Source organism: Chionomys nivalis, chromosome 5 (genome assembly GCF_950005125.1).
Source record: "Chionomys nivalis chromosome 5, mChiNiv1.1, whole genome shotgun sequence".
Taxonomy (NCBI): Eukaryota; Metazoa; Chordata; class Mammalia; order Rodentia; family Cricetidae; genus Chionomys; species Chionomys nivalis.
The window spans coordinates 67,617,721-67,639,186 of record NC_080090.1 but is presented as its reverse complement, the minus strand read 5'-3'; the positions used below and the strand labels follow the sequence as shown (position 1 = coordinate 67,639,186).

The window sequence follows — 21,466 nt, the reverse complement described above, 5'->3', positions numbered from 1 at the left end:
ACACATGAGCCTAGTCCCCAGTCCACGGTGCTGGTTCTGCACAGCCCCGACGGGAAGCCATTTCCCAGTTACACTCACTTCCTATTAAGCTCTTCGATTTCAAATGCAGTTTGATTCTCTCCTTCCAGGGTCCTCAAAAGCAGATTATAGGCCTCAGCCGAAGTCTCATTGGCGGTCTTTGCCACTCGGACAATGTCGTCAGCTTCCTGTTTGTGGCTGTACATGTAGGGGAAAAATTTAAAATGAACCATGAACAAGACCATTCAGTAGAAAAAGAAATAAAATTTAGGTAACATTTACTTGGTTATATTTCCATATACTAGTATGGGCAGAGATCTAGGAGTACTAGAAAGCCCCATTTGGAGTTTCACAGTCATTTCAGGTGGCTAAATTCACAAAAAGCATTCTGTAACTGAGAAAAGTATTTTCTGGTAAATAAATGGCACAAAACTCTACTGGGACAAATGTGTATTTTTCTGAGAAAAATTGCTTTTGGTTGGTGTGCTGAGGTAGCTCCTGCCCTCAGCATTGAGGCAGCAGGATCAGGAGGTTCCAGTCCAATGAGCTACAAAGTGAAAATGTCTCAGAGGACAGGGAGGGGAGAGAGGGAGGAAACCTTCCTGATGGGGGTGGTTCTTGTATTTTATCTGTTGCTTTTATTGGTTAACTAATAAAGAAAACTGCCTTAGCCCATTTATAGGCCAGCCCTTATGTGGGTGGAGTAAACAGACAGAATGCTGGGAGAAAGAAGCCGAGTCAAGGAGTCGCCATGATTCTCCCACTCCAGACAGACGCAGGTTAAGATCTTTCCTGGTAAGCCAGCTCGTTGTGCTACACAGAATATTAGAAATGGGTTAGATCAATATGTAAGAGCTAGCCAATAAGAGGCTGGAACTAATGGGCCAGGCAGTGATTAAAAGAATACAGTTTCCGTGTAATTATTTCGGGGCATAAGTAAGCCATGCGAGCGGCTGGGTGCCGGGGACACAGCCCTGCCGCTCGTATTACAACACCTTCCAATGTGAGTAATTTACATATAGCACTGGGCTACCCAGACTGTGCAACACAAACACCAGACTATCGTACAGTCTGCTGGACTACACAGTTACTGCATAGTCTCCACAGTTAGTACATAGTCTCCACACAGTTAGTACATAGTCTCCACACAGTTAGTACATAGTCTCCACAGTTAGTACATAGTCTCCACACAGTTAGTACATAGTCTCCACACAGTTAGTACATAGTCTCCACAGTTAGTACATAGTCTCTACAGTTAGTACATAGTCTCCACACAGTTAGTACATAGTCTCCACAGTTAGTACATAGTCTCCACACAGTTAGTACATAGTCTCCACAGTTAGTACATAGTCTCCACACAGCTACTGCATAGTCTCCACACAGCTACTACATAGTCTCTACAGTTACTACGTAGTATCCATAGTTAGTACATAGTCTCCATACAGTTACTGCACAGTCTCTACACAGCCTGTCTTCAAACTTTTCTTATTTGACCTAATTACTGGAAGAAAAAGCAACACCAAATAGCAATGAACAAGTCAATAGGGACTCCAGCCAAGCAACACATCTTAGCTGGGTAACAATGCTAATTGATTTTTCACTTCTAACAGTTCATGTTGAATTGTGACATCCATTATGTGGCCATTCTCCTTGGCAAAAGAAACTTCATCCTACGTCCTCACATGAAGCCCATCACATCAGTAAGTTTTTGAGACCAAGATTTCTTGGGAGCTTCCATGTTTTTAGCTATCTTCCTAACTTAGTAAGAAAATCCAGCAATAAACCCATAAAACCATGAAATGTTCTGCAAAGTTGATTACATGGCTCACAAACTCACACTCACCCAGAACAGAAAAGAACCTGCTAAGGTCAACGCAACCTGAACCTGTGAGACGGCAGTGCCGCAGTTCTGGACAAAGGCGACACTTCTGACGTCTGCACTGAGTGCCTGTACTGGGACTCCATACAAAGATGCCTGCTCTCACGGTCACCTACATTTTAGCCATTTAAAAAGTTAACTCCTTCTGCAATTTAAAGCCTTCCAAAGAAGTTATAATGAATTTAAAAGTGTCTAAAAAGCAAACAAGCCAGGAATAAAATGATCAGTGTTCTTTGGCTTACTTTCAAATGTGCAATGAGTTTAAGTGTTTTCTAATGAGAACTGAAAATTAAATATTTGTTGAAAACTAATGTAAAAATTTTAAGTTAATAACTTCTATTGGGTTCCTTAGAAATCTATAAATTTGAAGGCTTTAAAGTTGAAAAAAAATCTAAAGAAGTTAAATCTGATATATTTAAATATAATTTTGTTCTAAGCTAGTATATTCTAATACTTAAGATAAGTTATTCCAATTTCAAAGTGAAAGAGAAAGAGTCTGCAGAGCTGTAACATTAGAGCGAGGGCAAGCCTACAATGGAAAGCATGCACGAGGACGGCACGCACAGGTCAGCTGGGGCACTGCACCTGAACCCCGCCGCATGCTGCAGCTTACCGCTCTGCAAGCCTTCGGGCCTCTTCTGCCAACAGCGTCATGTTGTTTGGTTCCCCTGTAGACTCTGGCTGAGTGATTGACTGAAGAGGAAATAAAACATGGATTTTCAAAAGACTGAATTGTTTAAATTCAATAAAGCAAGTATTAACACTAATTATTGTGAATTCTTTTTCTGTTTGTTTGTTTGTTTTGCTTTGTTTTTTTGAGACGGGGTTTCTCTGTAGCTTTAGAGCCTGTCCTGGAACTAGCTTTTGTAGACCAGGCTGGCCTCAAACTCACAGAGATCCACCCGCTTCTGTCTACTGAGTGCTGGGATTAAAGGTGTGTGCCACCACTGCTTGACTTAATTTTTGTTAATTCTTACGCAAAATATTTTTTTCTTATTTTCAGAGATCTTTAGTTCTGATCAGCACCTCTGGTTGGAAATTGTTTCTGTTTTGAGTGCTGCAGAAGAGGGAAGTGAGAGAAAGAACCTAGACATCCCTCTGTTTCTATCCAGATCCTTCTGTTTTGTGACAATTGTTGAGGTTAGAACCTGAGCTGACCCCCTCAAGCTCCTGTGTTGGAATCCTGGTTCCCAGATGGCGTTTAGAGGTGGCTATGGAAGCTTACTTAGGAGGTGGGTCACTGAGATAGGCCTTTAGTGGTATAGCCTGTTCTGCTTCTGTCCCATCGGCTTCTGGATCTGGCTGCTATATGAGCAGACACCACACGCTTCTGCTGCTACCAACAGCTGTCCTTTGCCCATGCTGAGGAACTGCAAGCCCTCTTCTGTTTTAAGCTGTTTCTGTAGCTTTGCCACAACTGCTTCAATGACTATAAGCCGCATGGCTCTCCTGCTCCAGGGGGCCAGGTAGGAGGATGAAGACACATTTGTGGCGGATTCTCGGTGGAGTAGAATGACCTGCTACAAATTTCCCAACAACCCACCCTACCCACGGGAACTTCAGAGTCACTCACCACATTGGCAGCAGCCATTTTTGCTTTCTCAAGCTCCCTGGAGGCAATCTCAATCAGTTGCTCCGTACTCTCCACGCGGGACCGTGCTTGTTCAGCCAAGATCCCGGTCTCTTCTATAGTATTCCGGATATTCTGCAATCGGCTAATTTGGCTGTGTAGACTGCTATTCACCCTCTGAAGGCGATCCATCAAATTCTGATCTACATCTGAAAGAGCATTGCAGACAGACAGCCTGAAAATGATCATCATACCATCCATGTGAAGCTGAGGCGCTCAGCAGCATCTTCCCCAACCCCCAGCAGAGGTGATGCCTGTACTGTACCCTGGCGTGTGTGCATTGCTCCCAACTTCACTGTCTTCCCAGGTGACTGAGTCCCTTTCCTGCCCATCCCTGGGCCCACAATCTTACACGAAAGTCAGCAAAGCAGAGACAATCAAACATGCAGATGGATGAAGGAAAGAAAAAGAATCTTCGGACTATGTCAGATTTAATCACAACTGTATAGTACTGAAGAGTCGTCAGCCTTAAAACCCTGACACATAACTATTAAAAAGTACACTTGGAGCAGATGCCAGCTGTAATGATGGACGCTGAATTCCAGCATCAGGAAGCCGAAGCAGGTGGCTCTCCGTGTTCCTGGCCAGTTTGGTCTACATGGAATGGAGGGATACAAAATAAAACCCTGACTACTCAAAATCAAACAAACCAAACAACACCGAAGGATGGCAAATACAACTTCCTTGCATTTTAAACCAGGTGTGCTCCCTGCCCTCCCCACTCCACCTCTGTCCCAGCACATGTGTGCGATCTTCATTGGATCTCCGCTTCAACAGAGTCCCTCAAACTGCACTTTACCACTCCATTGAACTTAAACCTCATGCTTGGGTCCCAATAAGTCAAATGATAATTATAAACCTGTGCAAATATAAAGTCTGCCAGTATTAAATTCTCGTATGTCAGGAGGTTTTTATTAACATACAAAAATTCAAGTTCTATTTAAAATCGACCAGTTCTTGGAACAGAAGAGAGCCTGGAAATACACCCACACATCTGCAGCCAGCCAGCTTTCAAAAGTTTAAAAACACATCAGGAAAAAGAAAGAGAGTTGAGTCAATAAATGGGACTGGAAAAGCAGACTACCACACAAAGAATGAAGCTGTACCTTTAACCTGACCAGTTATAAACACCAACTTAAATGAACTAAGCACTTGAATAGAAGGCCTAAAATAATGAAATTACTGAAAGAAAACAAAAATGCTTCAGGACTCTAGAACTGGCAAGGATTTCTTGGACAAGGCCCCAAAAACACAGGAAATAAAAGCAAAACTAGACAAATGCAATTACATCAAACTGAAAGGCTGCAGAGCAAAGGAAGCCACCAAGAGCGTGGAGACAGCCAAGGGGGCGGGCGGAGAGTGAGTACAAGCTGCGCACCTGGCAGCCCTAAGAACTTAAAAACTCATTACCGAAAAGGGGAAAAAGTTAACAAATGGGCAGCACGCATAAATAGACATTTCTCACAAGAAGACACACAAATGACACACAGGTATCTGGAAAAATGTTTAACACCATCAATCAACAGGAAATTCAAGTCAAAACTTCAATGAGAGACAGCGTCACCTCAGTCAGTACGGCTACTAGCAAAGAGACTGTGGCGAACACATACTGGTGAGGGCACAGAGAAGGGCAAATCTGCACACTCTGTCAGAAACGGGAGTCAGTACAGCCATCATGGAAAGCACTCAGCACTAACCAACCTGATCCAGTAATCCCAATCCCACATGCAAGGGGATGTCAAGGAGACACCTGCAATCCCATCACTGAGACACTCTTCTCAGTAGCCAAGCAGCCAAAACAATAAATGGATCTACCAATGATTAATGAAATGGTCCATAAACACAAAGAGACAGTGTGACCATAAGAAGGAACGAAATCCGGAGGACGATAACTCTGTGAGCGAAATACACTCACAGAGCAAAGAGCACTGGACCTCACCCAGACATGGAAGTTTAAAACAGCTGACGGGAACAAAACAGTGTGAGTGTGCAGCAGAAGGCAGGGGAGGGGAGGGTGGGCAGCGGGCAGAGCCTTAGAGAGCTCTAGGAAGTCCTGATGCGCTGCTGAATAGTGAGCGGGGCAATGAGGAAAATCAGCGTTTAAAAAAACTGGAATAAGCCGGGCGGTGGTGGCGCACGCCTTTAATCCCAGCACTTGGGAGGCAGAGGCAGGCGGATCTCTGTGAGTTCGAGACCAGTCTGGTCTACAAGAGCTAGTTCCAGGACAGGCTCCAAAACCAGAGAAACCCTGTCTTGAAAAACCAAAAAAAAAAAAACTGGAAGAAAGGGTTTTGAAAGCTTTCACCATAAAGAAATAATAAATGTCTGAGGAGTAGATATTTAACCTGATTTAAGCTCTGTGCAATGCATATATGTACCCAGATCAAAACATTATTACTCTATGACTATATATAATTTTTATGTTCAATGTGTTACTTAAAAATAAGGGAGGCTGAGAATCACTGCTTTAGACTCTGAGGAACCACTGCCACGCCTCACTGTCCAGTTCTCTAGATGGCACCAGAAAAGACAACAGAGACACTAACTGCTCATGTCAACCGTCCTTCAATTCCAGTGTCTACCTGTCAGCCCCGAACCGTCCATGTCATCTTCCAGATCTGCAGATTAGGTTCAGTTCCACTACAGGGAGTCCTTACAGCACAAAGGCATTCTCACTCCTGGCTAGCCTGAACCTGCGCGGGGAAGGCCAGCTGGGAACTCCACAGCTGAGGAACTGCGGAAAGAGAATTCTACCCCAGTCCATGGGAGGATCCCAGGGCTAGAGGAAGCAACAAACCACCGTGCTTCCAGCTTGCAGGTGGTGCTAGGAAATATGGTGAAGTTTCTGGCCAGCAGATTGTCTACGTGGGCACAGGAAAATACGTGGTTACTGTGGCAGAAGACGTGGCCAGCAGCTCAGCCATATCAAGTAACATAGAATGATAAGTGCCCAGACTTGCTGCCCTTCTTTGGCCCTGAGCCTACTCTTGTACATTGGTGGAACTGGCCAAGAGCTTGCTGTCAGGCTGTGGTTAGCCTAACTGACAAGTCAGAATATAACCAACCCCATGAGTTAGAGTACACCAAACAACATGGGAATCTATTGTTCTAATAGGGCATGTCAATGGAAAACCACATGCCAAAGTGGTTGACACAATGAACATCCTAAGTGGGAGGGTGGTCCATTCTTCCTAGGCAGTGTGTACCACTCAAAATGACACCAACAAACAACCCCAAACAAATATGCAGATGCATGTAACATTATAATAAGCCACCAACATCTTATGCTTTTCAATTTCTAAAAAATATCTCACATGGAACAAATTGTGGACTCTCATAAAAAAGAAATCAAACAAATTTGCCAAAACAAAATATGTCCAGTTACTTCCTTCCCTATTTCAATAATCATCTAAAATTAAAACTCTATACATAAGCGATACTTATATGTAGAAAAAAAGCAACATATTTAGTTTCTGATCTAAATTTTTAGATAGGCAGACTTCTCCATGTAACTCCAAAATGAATATATATCGATAAACTCAAAGTGGAGTTGGTCACTGCTGCCCCATGCATGCTAACTTTAATGAACATTTACTATGTGCCTCTGAGAACACACTTGCCCCATGATACACAGGAGACTCCGCCTGATGGTGAGCATCCTGCCGACAGGAACAGCTTTGCCCACCTTCCCATCACTGGGACTGAGCTCAGCACCAGGCTTACTATAGGCACTTAACCACTGTAGAAAGAGTCTGCCCAAGTTTAGAAAAAAAGCTTAGTTCAGAGTAAGGATTAAAACCAAAAATTTAAAGTGATCCAAAAAGCAAGTATTTGATTTAAAATAACATTTCAACTTTAAAGTTTTTAAAAACAAGTTTCTTTGAGAGTCAGCAGAGTGTTTAAAATATCTGTCCTCGAAGTCTGAGGCTGATCCCCTTTCTCTCCTCCACCTCGTCATAGCGTGTGCAGAAGACCTTAGGATGGGCGTGGTACATACGCTGTGCACTTTTATGTAATGCTAACACATAGCGTGCTAATCAGACAAATGTCTTCATGCACAGGCACTGATTCCTAAGGCTTCCTTTTCACAAGTGCCAAGTGCTGATTATTCAGTAGTGAGTTGTTCAACCAATGCTTGAGGACCATGGTTTTTGTTTTGTTTTGCTTTTTTGTTCTCAAGAGTCACAGTGAAGAAAATAAAGCCATACACCAAATAAATTCTCACCCACTAGGACAGTGGGAGATTAAAATCAAAATTCTAATTTTCTTCTTATAAAAGTGCTCCTCAGAAGTTGTAGTTGGAAACAAACATCCTAAAAAATGCTTGGCTTTAATGATATTTTCAACTTCAAACTCTTTGTATGTAAATGAACAGATTCATAAAATACTTCAAACCTGAACAACCAAAAGTTTTTGATATAGGGGGAAGTTATCCCTGTTTATTTCATCTTAAAGCATTAAGACTACAGGTCATTTTTGAAATGTTGCCTTTAAAATAAAATACCTTCCAGCCAGGCAGGCAGTTCACGCCTGTAATCCTCGCACTCAGGAGGCTGAGGACTGCCACATGTCTGAGACCAACTTGAATATACATGAGTGCCAGGTCAGCTCAAGCTACAGTGAGACTCTGTCTAAAATAACACTTAAAAAACAAAAACATATTCTGCAAGTAGTTTAAAAACTGAGAACTTTATAAAAACCATATTAATTGTAAACTAGAAACGAATCACAGTCACTCAGTGTGATATGTATACCTTTGACCTCCTGAGCCTCACGGAGGAGGTCTGTGACCTCTCTCTCTGCCTCCTTCAGTCTGTCCTCAAAGGCTTGGTCCGTCACCGTCTCATCCCCGGTCCCGAGGTTTGCTATGAGGCTCTCTAACTCTTGGAGTTTCACTCGATGCTCAGCAACCTGAGGAGGACAAGAGAACTTGGCTGTGGGTGCTGCAGGAGCCACGGGGAGCTCCGGAAGTTGGAGGACTGTGCCCTCACACACGCCTGCTCACACAGGCAGAAGTGGGGGGACTGTGCCCTCACACACGCTGCTCACACAGGCAGAAGTGGGGGGACTGTGCCCTCACACAGGCAGAAGTGGGGGGACTGTGCCCTCTGCTCACACAGGCAGAAGTGGGGGGAATGTGCCCTCTGCTCACACAGGCAGCACAGGCAGAAGAGGCTTGTCTTTTCCTCTGGCTTCCCAAGCAAACCCTTAGAACCACTCTCTTCCTGTACACGGTCTGCAGACAGTTCTCCAGCTCCCCCTGAGCACCTGAGATCTCTGCCAGGCCTCTCAAACTGAACCCAGGACCTGTCCTCCCTGGGGATTCCCAGTAGACAGCATCTCCAGCAACATAAAGCGAAAACCTCAAGGTCCAAGGCCTTTCTTGAGTCTTCTTTTTCCCTACCCTGCTCTCTCACCCACCTATTTATCCCACCCATTCAAGGCTCTCCCTTCATCCCATCCCTAGTGACCACTCTTCATGTGGTAGTCAGGACACTCCTCTGAAAGTACAACTGGACCTCTGTACACTTCCGTCATAAAGTCCTCCCTTACTGTCGACACAGTCCTACAGACCCTGCACAGGGCAGGATCCAGAAGCTCTCGGGGTCCAGGCCTTTGCCAGCATTCCTCCTCACATGGCTCCCTCTCCTCACCCTCGGCTTTCACTTCACAAGAGTTTCCTTGCAGGGGCCTTACCCAGTTTCCCATAGATATTATCCATTCCTACTCTTTCCGCCTCTTATCTCGGGTGTTCTCTTATGTATGCAGTTCTGGTCACTCCCCCTAACTAGAAAGTATGCCTCTGAGGAGAGAGACCAGATCCAACGTGTTCACCACTCTTCTCTCTGGAGCCTAGAGTATACTGCGTTTCCACTCGGCGTCCTCTGAATAGATGAGAAATGAATGACTGAATGAATGAATGCACTACTGGCAGCTTACCTTATCCTTCACCAGCCGGTAACAAGCTGGACACTCCTGGCAGCCAGGCCAAGAGCGATTGTAGAAATAGTTCTCTTCACATTGGTCACAGCGATTTCCCACAAAGCCTTCCCTGCATTCACAGCGGCCATCGTCTTTACACTGGAGTGAAAGGGACCCTTCGTGGTGGCAGTCACAAGCTACCAAACAAGAGGACAATTAAGACAATTCCCATCTGAACTGGTTGTAACATCATTCTAAGCACTTAGAAAAATTCATTTTGAGATCCTAGATAGGTAAGTCCATTTGGCAGAGAAGACAGACATTTTAGGTTGTAAATTAAAATGTGCCCCCTTCATCTGTGCACACACATGCGTGTGCCCACAGAGGCCGGGATCACCACTGGGTATCTACCCTCCTCTATCACTTTCTGCCTTACTTCTGTCGTTGTTTGGTTTTTGAGACAGGGTCTCATTATGTAGCCCTGGCTGTCCTGGAACTCACTATGTAGACCAGGCTGGCTTCCAACTCACAAGAGATCTGTCTACCTTTGCTTCCCGAATGCTGGGATTAAAGGTGTGTGCCACTGTGCCTAGTTCCCAACAACAGGGAAGACTGGCTCGCTAATGAGCTCCAGGGATCTACCTGTTTCAGCACTACAGGTACAGATGCACAGCTACCTTTTTATGTGGGTGCTGGGGATCTGAACTCAGTTCCTCTTGCTTGTATGGCAAGCACTTTATCCACTGAGCCATCTCCCCATCCCCTTGGGACACAGTCATTACAGAATTACCAGAATGGTGGAGAATGTGTCTCTGAGAAGTGGGGGAAAGGGAAGTGAGGCGAGCCAGGGAAGGGGAAAAAAAACTCTGTGTGTGTGTGTGTACACACATACATATGGTGATTATTAAACTAAGTAGTGTTCTTTTTCACAGGCTTCAGGAATTCCTCTCTACTTTCATCTCTCCACAGCTTAAATTTCTCTAAGAAATAGGAAAACCCAAATGCTAACACTTCTCTTGCATTATTTTTCAGTTTGTTTTCTCACTTTGTTCGCTGAGCTGAGTCAATGACTTACGCTGCATTCCACAGGAGAAACGAAGGAATTCAGAAAACAAGAACCCAAACTGTTCTGATTTCCAGGCAAGTGTTTATGCCAAGGAGAAGCAGATGTTTATATCCAGCCAAACCAAAAAGGCCCCACGGGTGGAGAGTAAGCACAGTGAGTCAACAAATACTGAACAGAACCCATTACTGTTCCCTTATCTGCAATGATAATGTGATCAATAAACAAGTTTCATGAGGCAGAGTGGGCAAGCTCAGGGCTCAGAAGGAGTTTTTTTTTTCTTTAGAAAACAAGATTACTAAGAGAAGTATTAAAAAAACTCATAAAAGGTGGCATTAACAAGGCTGTCACAAAGGAAACAGAAAAGCCCTTGATTTCCAGAGTTTTATAATATTCACAGACTAGTCTCCACGATGGCCACACAGGCTATCGGGGTTCTCTCTGTGTTTAGAGCATTAGTTGGAGTTGGGGGACACGGCCTGCAAGCCACCATTGATGGCCACACTAACAGGCTATCGGGGTTCTCTCTGTGTTTAGAGCATTAGTTGGAGTTGGGGGACACTCCAACTCAAGCACTGCAAGCCACCATTCTTACGTTTGCAGCCTTCAGGGCCAAATCCGAAGTGGTTGGTCTCACAGCGCTCACAGTGCTGACCGGTGATGCCAGGCTGGCACTCACACTGACCAGTGCGGATGTCACACTGCCCGTTGGTGGAACCCAAAGCATGGCAGTCACACCTGAAAAGAAACACAAGACATTTCTAAGGTAAGAAAAGCAGATTGTAAGCAACATTCTATATCAAAGGCAGGGTGTTAAGGACCATTAGGTGGAATGTTATCCCTAAGGTTCTAGCCCTTTCTGTGAGTACTGCTCAGGGCTCTTTGTCAAGCCTCACCTGCACCAGGACGCCCCATTCTGAAACCGGCACTGCCCAAGAACTGGACAGAGATTCCCAGGCCACAGTCCTGCCGAGTCTCCTATATCCTCTCATGCGGTGCTTTTCCTATGTAAGGCCCTCAAAACAATTCCTGAGCAACATCAAGCCAGCCACTAACTGTGACCTGAGAAACTGTACTTCTTAAGATACAGACAGAAAAGGTCACTTCTCCCCTCCAAAGGCTCCGAAGTCTCACCTCTCACAGCCTTGTCCACTCTGCAGGTTGTAGAAGCCAGGGTCACAAGCGCCACAGTCCCGGCCCGATACATGAGGCAGACACTCGCACTGCCCGGTCACGGGGTTACAGCTGCTCTGTTGCTGCACGGTCCCATAGGGATTGCAGGCGCAGGCTGGGGAGGAAGACAGAGAAAGCAACAGATGCAAATCACCAGGGAGAACAGAGCACAGGCCTTTAGGCCTGTGTTGTCAGGTGCAGAAGCCACTCAGTCACATACAGTGTGTCTGGGTAATCTGGGCAGATGTGCCATCAAGTAAAACACACGCTGGCTTTGTTGATGTTCGGTGGGAAAAGAATACCCATTTCATTAACAGTTTTCAACTAATTATCAGCTGAAGCAATAAAATGGTGGTTATATTAGGTTAAATGAAATATATTAAAATGAATTCTCCTGTTTCACTTTTTTAATGTGGTGTCTAGCGATCTTAAGTTGTGCAAGTGGTTCACACCGCATTTTCACAGGCCAGTACTGCATTTGCACAAACTACTGTCGGAACTGAAATGCGCACATCAAGGTGTGTGCGCCCGAATCTGGCAGTGGCTGACCTTTGCATTTGTCTGCGGGATTGGGAGCCAGGGGATTGCCGAAAAACCCTTCTTTGCACCGGTCGCAGTAGAAGCCGGCGGTGTTGTAGATGCACTTCAGACACTCCCCTGTCAGGCGGTTGCAGTTGCCAACCGCATTGGGGTCTATGTTGTCGTTACACTGACATGGACGGCACAGTCTCACGGGCCCATTGCTGCCCAGAGGGTCTCCAAAGTAGCCGTCATCACAGAGCTCACATCTCTTGCCTGGGAACGAGAAAATCAGAGGGTGAGGAAGAAAGGCCTGCGGCACTCCTGCTGTGGATCACCAACGGGGACATACTGCCCAGTCTGGCCATAACATACAAGGGCTTGTGCTACATACACAGTGGCTCAACAGTACCGTGCCAGTCCACAGAAGAAAAAGCCAGGTTCACAGGAGCCGTTCATTTAGGAGAAAGCAACACTAGAGTGCTATACAGTTTTCTGAATTCATATTTCCTCATAGACAGCCTTATCAAGACACCCAGGCTGTGGCCCCAACACTGGGCCAGACCAGTGGAGTGGCCTTGACAATACTCATTCAGTAGGATGGTCCCTGGTTTGTCTACTTCATTTCAAATTCTCCGACAACCAAGATCACATGTTAAAATTCTTGGTAAATGAGACAGGCTCAGGATTTACCAACTCTGTATTCCCAACAAATAGCACATCCACACAGGCTTTGGCTGGACTTGGGAAAGACAGAGCACTACTTTTGATGCTTTAAGTTTTCCAAACAACAGGGTGAGCAGGGTCTTTCTTATCTTCTAAAAGGCACACACCATCCCTAGTTGAGCACTGCCAGGCAGTGTAAACTAGAGAGAGAACTCAAAAAGAGAACCAGGTACCGCCCACCAGCCTATGGGAGCTCTACTGAGCAGGAAGAAGGTGGAGCCAGACTCAGGCTCTCTCCACCATGCTCACTGCTCTTCTCCATCCTTTCCTTCCCTGCCACTGTCAGCTCAAGATGGGCTCTTGACATCTATGCAGCCAATACGGCCTAAATGAGCCTAACATTTCTCAAGCATCTGGTCTATTAATTCTCTAAACAACTGTAGGTGAGCGTCTGCTATGTGCATGGGCACTCTTCCAGACTGTGAGCGAGGTGGGTGTGGTCTCTGCTCCAATGACACTTAGGTTGCAGTTAGGGAGGATCAGCGCGCACACACACACACACACACACACACAGAGAGAGAGAGAGAGAGAGAGAGAGAGAGAGAGAGAGAGAGAGAGAGAGAGAGAGAGAGAGACACGCAAGACTTCAATGGGGACAAGTACAACAGCATTAAACCAAACACAGAGACGGCTCAAATGACAGTGAAGGCGAAGGCCACTGTAGACTGGGTGTGAGACATTAGGATGAGAACGACAGAGAATTCTGCCAGGAAAATGCCCATGGAAACGTTCTTGAACAAGGCCACACACAGAAGCAGAACCAACAAGCCCAAGTCAGAGCAGGGTGGCAGAAAGAAATCTGGATTTAAACTGAAGTGCTGTTTGTTTGTCTGTGTGCACACATGCCATGGCCTGACCATTGGGATCAAAGGAAAATTAGTGAGAGTTGGTTCTCTTTCAACTGTGTGTGATCCCAGGGCTGAACTCGGGTCTGGAGGCTTGACAGCAAGTGCTTTCCTCACTGGACCATCTCAGTCCCTGGAGAGTTCTTAGGTGGTACCATCACAGAGCATGGTCACACACAAAATCTCAGCACTTGGGAGGCTGAGCCGGGAAGATCACAAACTTGAGGTCAGCCTGGGAGTTTTGGACCCAAAACTACAGAGTAAGATGCCTCAGAAGAGAAAACACTGATAAAGTAACATAATCTGATCGATCTCAGAAAAGCAGGTGAAGCAGGGAGCCCCATGGGAGAAACAACCTCAGTTGAGAGGCCACGGTGGCTGGACTGGGACTGCAGCAGTAAAGGAAGGAGAGGGAGGGCTGTTTCTAAGAAGTGAAAGAAAGAATCACCAAGTGTAAGCCCAGGGATTTTAGCTTGCACAGGCAGGTTGTGTAGTCTATAGACCACTGGAAAGAGAGAGGGTTAGAACTGGGGAAAAACGATTTATCTGAGACTATAGCTACGTGAATCTGGAAAGAAGTGGAGAAAATTAGCACGTTCAGTTAGCATGGCTCTCGGGGTTTACTGGAGGGGCTGCGATACCAGGCTAGGTAGAGATGGGGGCTCACGGGATGAAGGTGACAGCCTGTGCTCCAGGTGGCATGGAGAGAGCAGTTGCCAGATCACAAGGTTGGAAGAGCTCTTGGGGTTACCTTTCAGAAGCTCAGAACTTCAACTTGGGGTCACCAGCCCTAAGGACCCCATCAAGATGGGCCTTGAAATAAAACTGCCCTCCTCCTCTCTGATCTCAGGTGTACGTTTCTGGCTACCCCAACTCCACAGGAGGCTGGATCTGACACAGCACGCAGGTCTCATGGGGTAGGAAAAGGTGGAGAGCAGATGCGGAGGGCAGACAGAATGCCTCCAGCCCTTCATGGGGTGGGGGGTGGAGGAAAGAAGCAACGTGCTGTTACTCAGGAGAGGAGGCCCAGGACTGAGGATACGGATTTTGTAATCCCAGGCAGAAGTCTGAAAAGATCTGAAGATCTGATCACCTCAGGGAGGACGGTGGATCAAACTCAGACGGAAATCCCCAGCTGAGATAAAGAAGTGACCAAATGGTAAAGGAGAAAAGGAGAGCGGCAGTTCTGCCTGTGGAGGGACAGTCGGCGGGCACTGCCCAACACGGCCACAGCACTGACTGCTGAGTACTACACCTGACAGACAGAATCAGGGAGCAATAAGCAGAGCCAAAGATACGGGAGGTGAGGTAGGACAGAAAACAGAATGCAGAACGCAGGAGACTAGGAATGAGGGACCCTCCTGGCCCTGCTGCGGGTAGCACCAGCCTCCTTCAGAGCCATCTCCACGTGAGCACAAGAGTAGCATTCCAGCCACGCTGATAATGCAGTTACTCCACACATGATCTATGCTTCAAAAGCTTGAAACTTGCTTCATAGCAAACTACAACAGAGGCACAAGGTAGCCTGCCTTTCGTTTTAAAGTTTAGGATCACATTTCAAACCCTGCACTCCTTATTCAGCTTAGAGTGAGTGACACACTGTTCCAGCCCTGGCTTTGTCTTTCTGTCCTTCACAGCAGAGACAAGGGGAGCCATGTCATGACCAACTCTGAAATACAAAAAGGATGATTTAAAAAAATAATTTTAAAACTGCTATTTCACATTAACAATTCCAGACAAGCCTACGCTAAAGGCCAGTTTGGGTTCTCACGTTGAGAGAGATGACAGTCCCAAAGCCTGCAGCCGCAGCCCACCTGTGTTTCACCACACAGCCTTGGATGTGGCCCTCACTGTTTCTACACCTTTCTCCCTCCCAGGTTGTGAGGACAGCTGAGGCAGGCCATGCAAACGCTGACAACTCTACCTAACACTGAAGGGGGATTAGCAGGGCACACTCACCGGCTGTGCCAGTTGGACAGTGCGTGCACACCACTTCCTTTGTCTTGGGAACAACGGCACAACTTGAGCCACCAGGGCAGGGACAAGGCTGGCAGTCAGAGGAGGTGCCCAGGGTTGAATCTCCATAGTATCCGTCACTGCACTTCTCACAGTGAGGGCCATCTGTATTGTCTCTGCAGTTACAGACACCTGTTTTGGGAACAGATAAAGGTAAGTCATTAGGTACGTGACATGTTAATCAATGGGTGCTGCTACTACTGGCAAAAGGACCCTCGGGTCCAGCAGTGGCCTCAGGGCCTTCTCACCTGTCTCTGGGTCACAGGTCTCACTGTGTCCGTTGCAGGCACAGAGCACACATGGGCTGTAAGGTCCAAGACTCGGAGTTTCTCTTCTGTAGCCTGAGAGGCACATCTCACAGAACTGCCCTCCATACCCCACGGGACAGGTGCAGGACTCCACCCAAGTTGCAGGGACTCCGGGCCCAGGACGAGCACTTGCCAAGGTGACATCATCCAAATATCCAGCACCTGTTTGTGGTGTGGGAAAGAGAACCACTGAAGTGCCTTCCAGGGTCCAAACGCTTATGAAGAGCCAGCAACGCGGAAGAGCCAGACCCAAGAGTCCAGACAAAACTGACGACAACCTGATGTCATTAACCAGGAATGATAACCAGAACATAGCATTTAAGACAACCAGGTGGTACAGGATGCTAAGCACATGGAGGAGAAGCATGGCAAACTTATAGACACACACGTGCACGAGCACACACATACACAGAGACTATATTGCTCTGACAAATATGCAATAACCCCAAAGCCATTATGCCATGTCAGAGTGCGCTTCCATTCCCATAAGGACAACAAGGCTTGTACCGAGTTAAACGATGGTCCATCTGATCTAGCAGAACCAGAGGCAATGTTCTAAGGGGATAAACATAGGCTTTGGAGATGCTATCATGTTTCCCTTTAATTCTATTCTACTGGAGTCCTTCACAGTCTTTTGCTTACAGTACATTCCATCCACGTTATGGAGCATTACTTTCTGTTTATATAATTCACGTGGAAACTGACTACCTAGGCCAAAGGATACTTACAGTACTGGCTTGAACGTAGCTTTTATAGTATGTTTCTGGTTTTTGCCAGTCAGATCATGAGTTATGATGTGCTTCTAATATCTAAACATTCTTACAGCTCCCTGACCTAAAAATACTCTTCTTTCAATCTTGCTCTTACTCCTAAATGATAACTCATCTCTTTTTCTCTCTTGCAGCCAAACTTCAAGAGAATATTCTTCATTTTACCATCTCTCATTCAAAATTACCTTTCAGAGAGTCCAGCGATCTTCCTCTGAGCCACTAAGTTTCACCATGGAGCCAAAGCCAACCTCCTCGCCAGAGGCTTCTCAACCCCCACCTAAAATCTGGTGGTGGTCTTATCCTCAACCTCCAATTATTTTCTTCTCCAAATTCTTTTCCTCCCTTGGCCTCAGGGCACAGCCCTCCACTGTGTTTCTAGGATCCCATTCCCTTTCTCTGTTTTCTGCCATATTTCTACGTGTAAAAGTAAATATCCGAAATGCAGACACAATCTACATTTGTAATTCAAACTTCTTCCAAGGGCTCAGATCCACATCAGCAATTACTCATAAGACATTTTATACGGACATTCATGCAGAGAGCTCAAAAGCAAGCAAACCCAAGACATCCAAGCTGCAGCCTTTACATTACCAAAGGGGAAAAGTCCTCATTAGTAAGTGCTTGGAGGCATATTTTTAAACTTTTATATAAAATTAAAGCAAATGTTCACTGGATAGTATATGATTTCTCATAATTTAGCCAATAGTTCAAATCACTTGATAATTACATGGCAGTAAATAAAAAGAAATGAAGATTAAGCAAGCTGAACCAGACTTTAAGAAAATCTATAAATAATGGAATTTCAATTGGTTTATCAATTATAAAGTAATACTGTCACCGAATATTCTCCAGATCCTTGATAATGGTTTCAACGCGCATTTTAATACACAGGTGATAACAGTCTGGACCAGTGTGAACATATCAGAACATGAGTCTTCCTACCTCACCATCTTAATTATCCCTAAACTGTATCACAACTTACTCCTCTCACTGTACGTGCCCCGGATCTTGATAGAGGTCAGGTTGTTTAGGAGCTTCTGAAATTCAAAGGGGGAGAGAGTGGGCCTCCAAGGGTAATCTGTTGCTTCATGGAGCCTGGAGAGAAAGAAAGGGCACATAACCTCTATAAGAAGAGTCTGCAAGGAGGCTGCTCTGCTCAGTGACGCCACTGCAGGCAATACCGACACACTAACCAAATAAAGGAGAGCATTTCCAGTTTCTCAGACAACTAGAAGAGAAGATAAAGGAAGGCTCATCTCAATAACCCAGAAGGGGTTTTTTTTTTTTTTACAGAGAATTTTGATATGTAACCTAGGCTGACCTCAAGCTCTTGGCAATCCCCTTAACTCAACCTCCAATGGTCTAGGACAACAGGCATGAGCCACTACCTCTAGCCCAGAAGTTTTTCTTTAACACAGACCTTGAGGCCAGATCAACACAGATAAAGCAAACAAGAAAACCCCACTTTCTCTTTCTCCGTTGTCAGGTCTGAGTTGACAGAGAGCACCGTCTCACCTGAAGATGTACTTCACAGCAGTCTCGCTAGGATAGGAATTGCCCTGGGCGATCAAGGGCACGGAAACTCTCAAGCCAGCTCCCTCAAGCACAAGATCTTCTGCAGAGAGGCGAGTGTCCCGTCTGTCCACTCGGAAGGAGAAGGAGAGGTTCTGCCCATAACTCAGAACCTGGTTACCCAGGAACTTAGCTGAAAGGCAGACATGAGGCTGAGTCAGAATATGAGACCATGACAAAGAGAAGCACCCAGACATCCATGTTGCCCTCCAGCCTCACTTACCAGGGGCGATGAAGTACCTAGGAAAGTAACTGTCTGAGATCACAGCGATGTCCTGCCTATCTGACGACCACTCAAGAGATGCCTCCGAGCCATCTCTCTGTTCCACACGCCACCCATCCTCATCTGCCGGTAGAGAATGAAGACACAGGCATGTTTACATGACAAGTATCCTATATGCAGGCCCACAAAATGTGACATTGCACCTTATATAGAGAAAATCCTCAATAAAAAAATTTTGACCCCAGACCTATATATATATGCTATCCCTGAAAGATACATTTTGCTGTATTTTTAATGAAACATTTGTAGTCAACTGCTTACTACAGGCAGTGCTCTAAAACCGTATGTATGTTTTCATTAAAGGGCCACACAAGAAAAAAAATACAGATTAAATAACATCAAACATTCCTAGTATCAAAACCCCTCAAGTTACTGATTCAAAAACTACCCATGTAGCACTGGTCTCAGAGCTCTAGGCCTGAGAGTTGAATAAGGGCTGAATTACCAATCTGAAAGGTGGAGGAGATGTCGTAAACACTGTAGCCAGCAGCATTTGTGCACACAGAGGAATGCCCGAAGCAGAAGCAGGGTGTGCAACCCTTAGGATTAGATGATTCCAGATTAAAAAATCCAGGCTTGCATCTGAAAGAGATGAAGGCAGCATCAGTCACCGGTTTCACCCGGAATCTGACACCTTGAGAACAACAGTTCCAGAAAGATGGAGCTACCTCTCACAGCTGAAGCCTTCCACGTTGTCTTTGCAGACACATCTTCCTGTTTCGACATTACATTCATCCGTGCTGCCGGACGGGTTACAGGAGCATGGCCTGTTCGGAGGGAACGAAACACAACAGTGAGGAAAGGGACCCACTCTTAGAGCCAGGGGCTTTACGTAAAGGACAGCGAACTCCTGTTACTTTTATATTTGGTTTCAGAGGAGAATGTTCATTGCCCATGACGACACCTAACACTGTGCACAGTAACTTCAACCACTAACACTCTGTACTCTCCAAACCCCAGGGGCATCATCATGGTAGCCTTGAAGCTTGCTGATCATCCCTGCTGGGAAAGTGTCCCCACTTTCCTGTGCAGATTCAGGACCAGTCCCTGGTTCTGAAAACATTTACCTGCATCCTGCCTCGGTGAGGGAATGGAATCCAGGCTGGCAGCGGTCACACTTGTCACCCATCACTCCTGGCTTGCAGCTGCATCTGCCGTAACTGTCACACTGTGTGCTGAGAGAACCTAAGAGTCAACAAGTTCACGTTCAGTTCTACATCTGGACAGATGGGGACGTAAAACCAGTGTCAAAAGAAACACGAGCAGAAGCTAAAAGCAATGCCTGATGGCCAATATGTAGTCTCTAGATGCTCAGAGAAAACAAGGACCAAATTCCAAACTAGAGCTCTCTGTAAATCATAGCTTCATAAGCCATAAGAGTTTAGTTTTTTACCTCACTCTCGAACAAAGCAGTCCCCAGGGATACACTGCGTACAAAGGCCAGTCACCTCTCTAGCCATCAGACATCCCTTAAGATTCTCATCTAGAATTTCACTATACATCGGCACAAACAACAAAATATTAGCCTAATTAAAAAAAAGCATAAGCGACCAAATGCTGTGTGTCTCTAGACACACACTAACATGCTGGACACAGCTCAGCCCTCTGAGGAGATTAGACTAAACAAAATCATTAACAAGGGGAAGTCTCCCTCAGGCAAAGTTCAGATGGTCTCTATGACCCAGCTGCTAATTATTTACAGAATTACTACTTCTTCTATACACACTAGAAAATTATCTAAAAGTTCAACTTCGTCAGAGTGAAGGAGAGGCGTGGAGGCAGGATGAGGCATTAGAGGGCTAGAACAGCATGCATACTGCCGCCCTTAACTGCACACGCACACTGCCGCCCTTAACTGCACACACGCATACTGCCGCCCTCAACTGCACACACGCATACTGCCGCCCTTAACTGCACACACGCACACATACTGCCGCCCTCAACTGTGCACACATACTGCCGCCCTTAACTGCACACACATACTGCACACGCATACTGCCGCCCTTAACTGCGCATATGTATACTGCCGCCCTTAACTGCACACACATACTGTCGCCCTTAACTGCGCACACGCATACTGCCGCCCTTAACTGCACACATGCATACTGCCGCCCTTAACTGCACACACGCATACTGCCGCCCTTAACTGTGCACACATATTGCCGCCCTTAACTGCGCACACGCATACTGCTGCCCTTAACTGTGCACACGCTCAGGATGCCAAGCTTTTTTCTGGGTTCAGGGGACTCCTGTGCCATTTTACTGCATCCAGTGGAACGGCTCCTTCCTGTCACTCACCAACAGGACTGCAGTGGCATGGAGAGCAGGCTTCAGTGTTCCCAAGGCGGAAGAAGTTCTCCCGGCACCTCTCGCACTTGGCACCATCAGTGTTATCCCGGCAGTTGGTACAGTGGCCACCATGTCCAGTTGAACGGTATAGCTCAGGGTCAAAGTAGCATTCTTGGGATCGGCCATTGCAGTCACAGGCTATAGATCAAAACATACAAGTTATATCAGATGTGTATACCTTTAAAAAGAAAATGTACATGTGTATCTGAGTGAATGCCATGTGTGTGTGTGGGGGAATGCCTACAGAGGCCCAAAGAGGTGTCAGATGCCCTGGAGCTAGTTGTGAGCCACCCAATGTGTGCTTTATCGGGAAATAAACTCTGGAAGAGGATGAGAGTTCTTGACCTCTGAGTCATCACTATGGCCCCCAAGACCTGCATACCTTTAAGAAAG

The 21,466-nt window shown here is 46.0% G+C and overlaps 1 protein-coding gene across 1 annotated transcript in view; it reads right to left on the bottom strand.

Moving 5' to 3' along the window:
- Window positions 1-21,466, bottom strand: part of Lamc1 (laminin subunit gamma 1) — a 123,161-nt gene that overhangs the window by 11,498 nt on the left and 90,197 nt on the right. Inside the window, exons 5-21 of the mRNA XM_057769666.1 lie at window positions 21,023-21,211; window positions 19,792-19,909; window positions 19,393-19,491; window positions 19,170-19,306; window positions 18,665-18,787; window positions 18,385-18,574; window positions 17,852-17,964; window positions 16,040-16,261; window positions 15,735-15,923; window positions 12,235-12,480; window positions 11,647-11,800; window positions 11,108-11,250; window positions 9,468-9,646; window positions 8,282-8,438; window positions 3,471-3,676; window positions 2,511-2,590; window positions 79-216 (exon numbers count right to left, since the gene is read on the bottom strand). Of these exons, the coding sequence (XP_057625649.1) occupies window positions 79-216; window positions 2,511-2,590; window positions 3,471-3,676; window positions 8,282-8,438; window positions 9,468-9,646; window positions 11,108-11,250; window positions 11,647-11,800; window positions 12,235-12,480; window positions 15,735-15,923; window positions 16,040-16,261; window positions 17,852-17,964; window positions 18,385-18,574; window positions 18,665-18,787; window positions 19,170-19,306; window positions 19,393-19,491; window positions 19,792-19,909; window positions 21,023-21,211 (2,683 nt within the window). The remainder of the gene's footprint in view (window positions 1-78; window positions 217-2,510; window positions 2,591-3,470; window positions 3,677-8,281; window positions 8,439-9,467; window positions 9,647-11,107; window positions 11,251-11,646; window positions 11,801-12,234; window positions 12,481-15,734; window positions 15,924-16,039; window positions 16,262-17,851; window positions 17,965-18,384; window positions 18,575-18,664; window positions 18,788-19,169; window positions 19,307-19,392; window positions 19,492-19,791; window positions 19,910-21,022; window positions 21,212-21,466) is intronic.